General features: G+C 39.2%; 1 protein-coding gene across 3 annotated transcripts in view; it reads right to left on the bottom strand.

Annotated features, from left to right (window-relative positions):
* HMGA2 (high mobility group AT-hook 2) overlaps nt 1–12,695 on the bottom strand; it is a 135,650-nt gene that overhangs the window by 44,401 nt on the left and 78,554 nt on the right. The window contains exon 4 of one of the 3 annotated variants that reach the window (XM_012444963.2): nt 5,195–5,653. The exons of the other annotated variants lie outside the window; for them this stretch is intronic. Within the exon in view, the coding sequence (XP_012300386.1) occupies nt 5,549–5,653 (105 nt within the window). The 3' untranslated portion in view covers nt 5,195–5,548. Of the gene's footprint in view, nt 1–5,194; nt 5,654–12,695 lie in introns of those variants that run through there. 3 annotated transcript variants of the gene reach the window in all.

Genomic DNA, 12,695 nt, shown 5'->3' with positions numbered 1-12,695 from the left:
GAGAGTTGCATCTAAAATACACATTCTAAACAAATCTTCTGCATGTTCCTTGTCTTTTTCTCTTTTTTTTTCTAGATTTTCTATTATATTTTAGTAGGCCCTTGATGTTTGTAAGGACTTGGCAAGCCCCCAAATTCACAGTCTCTAAACTTGAGAATCCAGGAAATATTTCACTCAGGTTTGGAGATTTCTCTTGAAACTGTATTACTATCTAGAGGCAAGCATTTCCTGTGCACATCCTCATACCACAAGTTAACTCCCTTTCCAGCTTCTACTAAGGACTCATCTCTCACTTCATGGCTATTTTCACAAAGAACTCCCTCCACCACTTAAAAATGGTTTTGTTTCTTTAAGAGAGTTACTATGAAAACTCAAATTAGGAAACAAACAAGTCACACTGGGACTATCGGCAATGTATTGGCTCACTTTATCCACAACTAAATGATTTTCTCCCAAACATCGGATTCCAGGAACCAGAATTCAACGGTGTGCCCAAGAAAAATGACAAATTACTAAATGTCATGGACCTCAGAGTCCATCTTTGGTCATTAAAAACTGGTTACCTGAGCACCATGGAGTTCTTTGTAAGGAGCTTTGAATCCTTTGTGGATTGAGGAAAAGCAGGATAATATTAAATACACCACAAATAAACAGCAAATCTGAACACCATCTGGTGAAAAACTTTGTTCTATTATGCCATTCATATACCTATTCTACCACCTATTCTACTGCATGTCTTTCAGTGGTATTGATGGATTCACAGACATTGTAATTCTTATCAATTTAATGGCAAGTAATAGAACATGCTACATCTTCCCACGTGGTTCTCTTTATCTGTATTCCAGAGTTGGAAAAATGGCAGACTTACATAAACGTTAAAAATTATTGCATTAGCCTTTGAAATAACATTAAATGAATCTAACGTTTTTCTTAAATTCTTATTTCATTGGTAAAAATCTGCCCTGGAAACACCTGCCCTTACTACTAAAGCATCTCCTAGGGTGCCAACTTACTTGCTCTTGCTTCTAAAGTTTGGGATTGATCGACTGTAGGTACCTGCTTTCTGCAATCCTGCTCAAGGCTCCTCTGCATTCACCCATTGTTACGAAAATCAGACAAGAGCAGAATAGGAAAGTGGGTCAGCATATATTTGGTTTTCCAATGGGACCATTACCATTTTGCAAAATTAGGTATTTTGCTTAATTTACTTTTGCTTTCTATTGAGCCAAGAACTCATGGACTACTGCCGTATTTTCATTAGTGATACGGTCTTATGTATAATTTAACAAGTACACCAAAATGCCTAATATGTTTGTTAGGGTGAGTAATAAAGACTGGTTTCTCAGGACGCCAGTCCATATTTTTTATAGTGCTTTCTGTCTTCCATTTTCAGGACTTAGCAAGTCTATGCTGTGTAATGTTCCCAAAGGGATATGGCTGTAAAATGTGTGAGGTCTGATAAATGTTCTTATCTGATGTTTGCCCATCTTCTGTGGGAAATTCAATCAGATGAAACAAGACTGTCTAGACCTCCCTTTTCTTCTTTATCCTGCTGAGAGATTTATCAGAACTGTACCTCTTCCCTCCTGCAGAAACTTTTTTGTTTTTACATCTCAAGGTGTTTTGAAAATTATAGTCAACCCACTGGTATCTCCGGCCCTACAAGATCATAGACATCACTACTAAAAATAGGAAATACTGCCAGGAAATGGATGCAAACAATTCTTACATATTTAATGAAATAAGTAACATTGTTACCTTTTCCAGCTATTTCTCTATTGCCCTTATAGGAGCATCTATGGTACAGCATTATAAAGTTATGTACAGATGTCATCTACAAGACTATTTTCAGAGTTTCCGACTCTTGAAATTTGTCAACACTTTCATCTTGATCTTAACCAAAATCTTTTTTGTTTCTTTTCTTAAAAGTTTGAGAAAAGTGCATTCGGGTGTTTTTAAAGCATAAGAAGGTGAAAATTACATGTTTGAGGTTTTCAAGGCCATTTTTCTTATTTATGTCATCACTGCATACAAAGTGGTTGAAAATAAAAAAGTTGAAACTTTCCAAGCATTCAGTATGAAAGAAATCTTACAGATTAACTATAGAACTCTTTGCCAGTTTCAAAATTATTAAACACCACCAACTTTTCCCACCAGCCCTGCTTACGTTCCCCATGTGTACATTTCTCCTTTCTAACCAAGCTCCACTTCTCTTTGTAAGTCCTTCTATCACAAAATCAAAGGAACTTGTGATTTCCCTCCAGAATGACATTGGCTTTAATTCATCTGCAAATGCTGACAGGTACTCTTATTAAAATGGAACCAAAAAGTGATGATGGAAGAGACAGAGAAGCATATTTCAAATCATTTTGACCCATTTCTTCATTTTGCTAAGATTAGGAAGACATTTTGTAGAGCTGACTCAGAAGGGCATTTCACAAGCATTTCACAAGAGGTTCTTTGAGAGATAGGGGTTTGAGTAAATTACTTAGAAAATCCAGGTTTAAAAGCCTCCTCTCAGTGAAGAATGGATGTTTTAGTTCGACTTATCAAAACTGGATGTTATCCCTGACTAAATTTCTAGATAATTCTTCACTTTTAGAAACTACTGAAAATATGCTTTCTTTCTCTCCACCTGCTATCAAGTATAAAATAAATACCTGTAGAACTGTACTAGGTACTAAAAAGATACACAATAGTAGTTCTTTTATTTGCCAAGACAACTAAAGTTTCATCACAGAGACAAGATGAATGTCAAAGAAACAACTAGAGATATAAACAAAGTAAAAACCAAACCCACAGATCTAGGGCTCCGTAACTGCACACTCCAGGAAACCCCCGGCCTTTTTCAGTCCCTACTGTTTTTTCCTTTCTTATTCCATCTCTTCCTTGTCCTCTTTTTCTTAATTCTTTTTCTCCCTTCTGCCTGTTTTATGTGTTAGGCCTGTCAGTGATGCTCATAGGTACTGCTGTGTTTTCTGCTCTCTGAAAACGCCTATGCTTCTATATCTGCTTACTTGTGTGATTCATTCATTCGCTCATTCCCTCCCTCATTCTGTAAACCAGCACTATCTTATAAAGCTCTGTGCTAGAGGGCATGGAGGAAACAATCCAGACCAGACCCAGATTCGGCCCTGGTTTCACCTCTCTGTAGTACTAGCTTCTGTCATTTGCTTTTATGGAAGCTGTCAAACCCCATAGCTTCTTAGTGAACCTCTTAGTGGCTCCCCTGTTCCAGGGATCCGTGCTGCCTTCTCAACATTCTCACGGCCTCAGTGGCAGGGACCTTAGGCCCTGGGACTCCTCAGATATTTCTGTCTGCTTTTTCTTCCTTCTTTTAACTTCTCCCTCCTCCCTCCATGCATTACCACTTTGTGTCCCCGGGCTCAGCCAGGAGCTCCTAGATCATCTTTTCCTTCCCTACGTACTCCCTTAGTGCACCCATAAGGATTCAATTACTATCTATACTCAGATGAGCCCCAGATCCCCATCTTTAGCCCTGACCCCTCTTCCTCTCTTCAGTCCCATATTTCTCAACGTCTACAAAATATATAGGCTAGACATTTCATTGCCATCTCAAACAAACATGTCAAAACCAGATCTTATTCTCTCTCCATCCAAAGGTGCCTCTGTGGGCTACCTCACTGTCAGTGGTCAAAGTGCTGCCGCCCCAGCTGCCAAGGTCTACCTTCACCAGCTTCCTCTTTCTATTTAATGTCCCCTTTTCCCTGCATCCTTCCCTCAACTCTTCTACTAAGACCTACTAACTCTTTTTCTCTATTATTTTCTCAGACCCAAGCCTTCAAGGCTATTTCCACAGCCAAAGAACTCTTCTAGATATTAACTATCTCCAAGTCAAAAAACATATATTCATACACTCAAAAAAGTAATAAACAGGAAAACCTTCTTGGGGTATCCTGCACATCCTAAGACCGATCAGGAATAGCTCCTGTCATATGTTTTCTAGTGATTTATAGAGCTTAAAAAAATGCTACAAGCTGGAGTTATGTGCATATTGTTTAAGCTTTTCTATTTACTTAGTGGTTGTTTTTATATTATGTTCCTGGGAGGTACTGGCTTAGCAGACACATTAGAAATAAATGCAGAAAAATGCAGACAAGATAAATTTAACATTGGAATTGCAAGCATATCCATCAAAAGACCTATCTGGAGTCCAGTACATCACACTGTCAAAAAATTTTGCCTCTGGCTTATCTGCAAGTTTTCCACTTCTTAATCTTCATCCCTTTTTATACATTTTTTTTTTACATTAAAGTATTCTACCTCCTTGAGATGACTGTAAAAATACCTATCAGTTACTGGACATGGAACCAGCTGCCTGAGGCTTGCAGCTTCATTGATCACCAGAACCAATTTGGCTGAGCCCTGGAAAATGTAACTGTCCACTGCACTCCCTTTCTGTTCTATGAGGGACTTGTCCAAAGTTGTGGGCTTAATATAAAAGGATTTTCTTTTCTGGCGAGGAGGACAGCACTGTACTCCTCTTAGAATGACCCGACGCTCACTTCCTATGAAGGTTACTAGTGTGTGGATTATCTAAGACTGATGGTTACCCATTCCCCCTTCCCCTCCAGTACCCGGGGTTAGGTCATTTAAATGCTCAGTAAAGTCATCTCTAGAGGCATGGTAGAGAAGAGGGGGAAGCAACGTTAATATGAATTAATGATCTAGATTCTGCCAATTTGCCATTACTAAGAATCTGTTAATAGAATGTTGAAATTTTTAGCAAAATCTATTTGGGTTAATACCCAAATGCCCAGTGCCCCTTCCATCTCTTCCTTGTCCTGACTAAATTTCTAGATAATTCTTCACTTTTAGAAATTACTGAAAACATGCTTTCTTTCTCTCCACCTGTTATCAAGTATAAAGTAAATGCTTGTAGAACTGTATTAGGTACTAAAGAGATACACAATAGTAGTTCTTGTTTAAGAACTACTACCCAAAGTTCAAGAGTAACTCCAAAAAAAAAAAGTCAAGGCAGGCATTCAAAGCTGCACCCAGAGAAATAGCTGGAACTGGTAGAAGTCATTGCAGCCTATCTGAAGCTGGGAATGAAATGGTACTGACAAACTGCACAGAGGATAAAAGATGCAGGAAGAGACCAATGGAGGGAGAAAGGAAGGTCACGTGATATTACATGGCACTGATGAGACATAGATAGTGAATACTATTAAAGCATTTGTTTTGTGAAATCAAACCATACCAGAGCCACACTGTGATTCTGCAAAAAGGGGATCCCTGTATGAGAGCAACTGGATTTCAGCCTACCCTCTATTATCTAAGCTGTCCCCCAAGGCATGGTTCTGCATGTGCCTAGAGTGAGTACCTTTTTCAAATTTGCACAAGGATGTCATATGGGGTGGCAGTGAAACTGCATATTGAGATGCAGACTTCAGTTGGAAACCTAAGAAAGAGTAACCCAGCGTTTTGAAATGATCTGAAGGACACCTGGTAGGTTTCTATATTGGAAGAAGCCACACATAAGCCTCACAGATGGGAAAAACAATTCCTGAAGGTGAAAATAAGATCAAGAGCTATCCTGAACTCCTCCAATGACAATTAAATGACTCCTTTTGATACTGTTTCCCAGAGATGTTTTCTTCTTGGAACTGGTTCTTGGTAGTAGATTTTCCTGTGAATATAACATCAGGCTGGGGACATATGGTATGAATACTTTAGAACAGATCTAGTAATGGAACACTAATAGACATTTTTTAGGCCAGGTGCAGCAGCTCATGCCTGTAATCCCAACACTTTGGGAAGCCGAGGCGAATGGGTCACTTGAGGTCAGGAGTTTGAGACCAGCCTGGCCAACATGGTGAAACCCTGTCTCTACTAAAAATAAAAAAATTGGCTGGGTGTAGTGGCAGGTGCCTGTAATCTCAGCTACTCAAGAGCCTAAAGCAGGAGAATCACTTGAACCTGGGAGGCGGAGGTTGCAGTGAGCCGAGACTGTGCCACTGCACTCCAGCCTGGGTGACGACAACAAGACTCTGTCTCAAAAATACAAAAAACAAACAAGCAAAAAACATTTTTTTAAAGGCATGTTGCAGGGGGATGAATAAAGAGAATTATTTCAAATTCTCAACACTGTGTTCAATCCTAGGTTCCATAAGTGCCAGGAAATAGTGACCTGATGTAGAGGAGAGTACAATGAAAGGGAAGAGCAGGAGTGACCAACATTTCTTAGCACACTGATGACACATCAGGAACACTACACACATCAGCTGTGATGAGGATGCTGTGAGACAGGTCCCATGAACCCCACTGGACAGATGAGGCAACTGAAGTTCAGAGAAGTCAGGAGCTCTGAGGGGGGTCAAACAGCTAGTGAGTAACACGGTCCAGATTCAAACCTAGGTCTAACCACAAAGCCCATATTCTTTCAATTACATCCTGCTGCTTATTAAAAGGCTGAATAATATGCCTTATGAGAAAAAGTTAAAGGAAGTTCTATAACTCATGCTTGACAAAAAAGACTGAAAAGTGATATAATGTTTTTGAAGTACTGTCTAGGAAGGACTAACCTAAAGGATGGTAACCAGCTGTTTTGAAACTGGCTCTGAAGAAATAAGAATAGGAAATGGGCTTCAACTGCAACAAGAAGGCAAGTTTCCTTACCAGAAGGGTTGCACGTATTGGACTCAGTGGCTGAGGAACACTGTGGAATCTTCTTCCTGTGCAGAAGTCAAGATGACTGACCCCAGAGAGGAGAGGAGGGGAAGGGAGGGGAGGGGAGGGGAGGGGAGAAGAGAGGAGGGGAGAGAAGAGGTTTGTTTAAAATAGGGAAGACCACTGAAGGAGCTGAACAGAGAAAAGGATGGAAAGGCAAACTGCCACAGAATGGTACAAAATGGCAGAAGGAAAAAAATAGCACAAAATGGCAGAAAAAACTGGAGGAACAGAAGAAATGTTAGATAGAGAACTACACAGAAAACAAGAGACTCAAGATTATAAATAATTAAAACCCTTTTGTTTTAATAATGTCTAGTGTAACTGCTTGTGGAGCAAAATCCTACTGCCTGTCCTCTGAAGGTATTTTCAAGCAATATAGACTTTTTTTATCTGAATAGAAGAACTTAAGAGTGGTCCTGCCTCAGAGCAGGGACACAAACGTGCTAAAGGACTGCTTTGAGAGTTTTTATCATCCCTAAGACAGCTTCTTTTTTTAACTTTATATAGATGAATAATGTTCTCATTTTAGAAACTAAAGTGCCCCCATTCGACAGATCATCCTATGACAGTCCACATTTTAGACTTGTGAAAACTGTGGGCCAGAGAGGCAGAGGGACTCATCCAGTAAATAACTAATGGAGCTAAGATTTGACATTAAATCCTGGAATAGATTCCAAATCCAGGATTCTTTCCAAAATCATAACCAATGTTTTCAAACACATTCTAAGTGTTGGCTATCTGTGACCAATACCTCCTCAGGTTGCTATTTAAACTTCAACATGAATCACTTATAAATTCTAGAGACTGCTTGAATGAATGGCAGAAGAACTGCTAAGTAAAACTGATATTTCAGCGTCAACTAGACAATGCAAAGGACCCAAGTGTCTAGGACTCCCCTGCCACTCTACAGAGTGGAGGAAATGAATTTCAGAAAGGTTCTAGACAGAGCAGGAAGCAAGGTCCAGAAGCTTTTGTTCTTTATTTTGCTGAAGCCCACTGTGAAGACTGCTCCCAGAAGGCATTCGTCCTTCATTTGCATATTCATTTATTTAAATTTAAAATAGATGAGGTCACACTTTTTGGCCTATTTGGGTATTGCAGCACTGAAAATTTTTAAAGCTGTGCACTTAATGGAAGAATAAATGATGAATATAAAAAATATATCAAGTTCACTTTAATATAAAAATTGATTAGCTTACCAAAATAATATGCATAAATTAAAAAATTTAATATTTACCATTTACCTGAAGAATCATTCTGTGAAATTTGGTAAGGATTGCAAACTATTGGGTGTTTGGGGATTGTGAAGAGAACATAAACAGAAAGACTAATGGAAAGATACAGTTAATACAGTATTTAAATCAGGGATCACCAGCCTCAAGCTCTGACACTAGAACTTCCATACAGTGTATTACCTATAAGTGTAGATATGCCCAGATGCATAGAGAGTAGACTTTAGTGTAGAGATGCCACTATAATAGTTTCATTTCTGTTTGGCCATGCTTATAACATAATTTTTAGCATGAAATTGTTAGTAAGCATACAGTTAAATGTTGTGAATCCCACATCTTGGAGATTCAGCAATACTGACCATTTACCATGGTAAGCTCTTGTTTCTACACGACGCCCTGGATCTGTGTGTTTGTGAGGGGCACTTAGAGTATGAGGGATCTCATCATCTCAGGTATGACAAGGAAGACCAAAAGGAGTCCCAAATGTAATTCTGTTTGGTATTGATGAGAATTCGAATGACTGAATGCTCATTAGGACTGGCTTTTGGAATAAGCTGTGTTCATGGAATCGAACATGGTAAGGGAATAGAAGAAATGGACAACTTTGAGCATATGACCTGGTCCTGCTTCCTGGATCTTAATCTTGCTGTCATCACACAGCTTTCCTTGGAGTCCTGCCAAGCAATGTGCCAGCAGAGAAGCTGCTCTGTTGAGCAGAGGACGCGGATGCTAACTACCCTATCACCTGTGTCCGCGGAAGACTGAAAGCATAGTAAGGTTTTTACAAGGCTGATTGTCCCAACAACCACCATTATTAAGCTATCTTTTTATCTGAAAACTAACTTTAAAGTCAAGTGGTAGAGATGGTTCATCTGTTCCCCCAACCTTTGAATTCTGTTTTTCTAACAACAAAGACCGGCTGCTCCCTGCCTCCAACACTTGAGTCTAGAGGTATCTTCTAAGATTTGCTTGTACCTTAAATGCTAACGTAACTCATCAAAGTATTCCAATTGAGTTGGACACACAGGGTGTTGTTTTGAAATAAATAATTCTATTGTTCAATATCAGCTTTTAAGATTAGAAAATGTCCTCTGCATATCTGAAGACTTATTTCTTAATAAGAACAGATTCTGCTACAGAATCTGTGGGAGCCCTAATGCCGAAAGGATGAAGAGGAATAGAGAATGGGGTGGAAGGAAGCTAAACACCAGCTCCCTAAACCACTGGCATTCAGTGACTACAAATTGCTACTAACTGGTATATACAGTTCAAAAACTTGAGTTGAATTTGAGCCTTTGAATTCAGTCAACCCTTGGAACAAAGAGTACTTAGCCCTTTTTTTTTAAGGCAAAAGGAAACATGTAAGAAACAAGAGAAAACCATGGAGGTGTACATTTCAGTTTAAGTTGAACAGTCACTCCATGAACTAATAAGATGTTTTAGAAAGAAAAAAAGGAGAAAACCATAAAAAGTCACTGAAGATCTAGTACCCTAAATTCCTACCAGAAGATGTCATGAAAACTCAGGGACCACAGATACTGAACAGAGAGAAATGCACGCAGGAGCAAAGGAAAAACAGCAAAATCTTACGTAGAATTATCAACTACATGCATCTATATCCATGGGTAAAGATACAGGACATCTTAATAATCTATAAAATCGGGACAATAGAACCTATGTTGTAGGTGGGAGGAATGAGTAAGATATGAAGAATTTTAAGTCAGAAAAAAAGATTTAACAGAGTACCTCAGTCAGTGGTGACTATTGTTCATGACTGCAGTGTTAGTCTTTGAGAGAATATATGGATTATTGAACAAAAAAGAAAAAGACCTGGGGAAGGTATCTGCTCTTGGTGATGGGGACCTGTTTCATGAGAATGGTTAGGCAATGACTGCATTAAGAGACTGAACAGAGGCCCCTTCCTCTGACTGAGGACAGAGAAAGGAGCATGTTTTCAGGGGTGGGTGAGCAAAATGAGTGTAAGAACCACCTGGAACACAAAGAGGGCAGGTGGACAGGAGCTTCACTGCTTGGGTCTTTAGCTCCTTTCGTTTTCTTCTCTAGTGTATGCTCTCTCTCCTTCCTTCCTCTCTACCTCTTTTCAACAATCTTCTTTTGTGCTGTTAGCTTTATTTGCCCTTTTTACTCGTCCTAGTGGAAGTATTCTCTACATTCAACATCCAAGATGATACGCATGCAGCAACCTCCTAAGAGAGGAATGTGAGCCAAATAGGTCACTGAAGGTGAGAAGGTGGTGGCCAGAGCTCTCCATCTGAGCACCTGAGTTTGGACGTGTTTTCCCCGCCCGCTTAAGATGGGGGAACACGTTTTAAGAATTTAAGAGTGGTCCTGCCTCAGAGCAGGGACACAGAAGTGCTAAAAGACTTCTTGGTCCGTTAAACAGGTTATAAAACTGTGTTCAGTGGATTTACAGAGATGAGGTTATGCTTCCATATTACTGCCCATAGACACGCTGCTCCTACATTCACGTCTGTGTAGGCAGAAAAGAGGCAAGGCATTAGGTTTGAGGCTTGATGGTTTTGGGTTAAATTAGGTCAAAGCTCCCAATTTTTCTTCATCATCCCTTTTTTTTTGTTGGTTGGTGTCTAGATAGACTCCTTCAGATAATGACATCTCTTTCCCACTTCACCCCTAGCCTTAGATATTTTTCATTCCCAAGTTAGCCTGAGAGAATAACAGGATTTCTAACTTTGTCGTCCCTATGACTGAAAAATTCAAAATATGTCTGTAAAAAGATTAAATAAATTAGGGATGCTAAATATTCAACATTACAGGAATAAATCAGAGATTTTTTTTTTTTTTAAAGAAGGCAATCCATAGTTCAAATTTCCTGCCTACAGGGCATGCTACACCTTACATCCTTTTAAATTCCACAGGTAATATAATTTCTATTAAATGGGGCAGGTCCCAGCAGAAATTTGTTCTGGCGCCTGACAAAGCAATTACTTTGATGTGCACTTTTGAAAGTATTGTGGCTCCCAGGTATGGGACTTACATACAAACAGGAGAAGATTTAGATGTACTTTCTGTTATTAAAATTATTAAGTTGCTAATGTGTGATTATTGAGCATAATAAGCAAATTAAAGGTACTCCATTTACTTAAAAAAATTAGATCAACAGTTAGAAAGTAAGAAAAATTAAAGTCAGACAGTCTCATAGTTTGCTAAGCTACAATTTCCTAGAAAAGAAAGCAAAACAAATCTTCTGCCAGCGGATGTGTTTAGAAGTAAGCCTTTTTAAGATGATGGCAGGATATATGTTGTAAAGGTAATTATAGTGGAATTCTGGTGGGGCCAAAGTAGATCAAGATTAGTTTTGTAACTAAAAAGTTTTGCCATAGTTGACCACATTGCAGAAATTTCTCAATCTATATATGAGTTGGATTCCAAAAGTCTGTTTGTGAATTGACTATCTGGAAAGCAGAATAAACTTTCTTACTGAAATTACAATGGTTAAAAACATAGGCATTTATTAAGTCCCCATTAGATGCCAAGGAAGATGTTAAAGATGAAAGTCCCTTCCGGGAAGAAATAGATGCGTGAACAAATAATTTTAACACTGTGCACTAAAATAGCTGTGGATAAACAAAGAGAAGACTATCTAACTCCACTTTCCAGCAACAACTGGAAACATATGTAACTCATTTTGAAAATGTAAAAAGGGTGATAATAAAGAGAAAGCAAAGGAAAGAAAACAAAGGATGTAGAGAAGGGACGTATCTAGAAGACAAGAGAATGAGACTTTGAAGAGATGAGGAAAAAATCTAGAGATGTTGGAATGTATGAGTAAGAAATCACACAGAATAGCACAGACTGGAAAATAGAGCTACAATCTGTGTGTGAGATATGGCGGACTAAGGAGAACAATTCATGCCAACAGTTCCCCATGCCTGTTCCCAAGCGGGGAGGGGAAGCCCAGACTGTATACAGGCTGCCCTTTGCATGTAACGGCTGCCTGACAGTCAGGAATGAGCAATGTAAGTGTGCTTTCCATGCAATATCATAACTCACCATGAAAATAAGTTAATCTCCAGCAAAATTATACCAAACTTAGGCAAATTCTTCGTCCACTTGATTGTCTAATTTGGCCTTCTTTTCTCCACAGAGTGTGTGGTTTCCTCTAAATGCTTAATTGGCAGACTCTATGGATATCTCAATTTTATTTAAAGGAGTAAGATTTGAGTAATTAAGTGTAAAGAGGCAGTCAAGCTACCTTTGTAATGGCTGAAAAGCAATGGTACAGCTGAAATGGACTGCCGGAATGAAACTTAGGTCACACAGTCATTGAAACCACCCAGAAGCAGTAGGACTGGAAATTATGTTGGAAACCCACTTACATCATTACTATCCAGTGCAGCTGCTTAATCCCATGTCTACTACTTCCCAGAACCACTCGGCCACAACAGGATTGTTACCTAGAAACATCCTTACTGGAAAAATCAAGCACTTGTCCAATAATTTCCTATTAATCACCAATTTCCCTAAACTTTGGCTTGTGTGCCTCATAAGTGGCCACTCTGTCTTTCGGTTCCCTATTCTCAAATCACTGTCATTAATGAAGAACCCCCCAAAGAATAGGCCTCCCAGGTCCTTCCAAAGAGAGGGGCATAGACTCCTCTCTGAACTGCTCTCTCATGCTAGTTAATCGATGGTTGAGTGATCCCCTAACTTTGGACAAATGCTGTGAGGCCCAGAACTCTCAGCATATGACTCTATGAGAGCATTTTATCCCCTTTTATTGACGTT

Source organism: Aotus nancymaae, unplaced genomic scaffold (genome assembly GCF_030222135.1).
Source record: "Aotus nancymaae isolate 86718 unplaced genomic scaffold, 86718_ANA_hifiasm-v0.15.2.pri h1tg000016l, whole genome shotgun sequence".
Classification (NCBI taxonomy): Eukaryota; Metazoa; Chordata; class Mammalia; order Primates; family Aotidae; genus Aotus; species Aotus nancymaae.
Note: the sequence above shows the minus strand (reverse complement) of the source record. Positions and strands in the feature narration are given on the sequence as shown.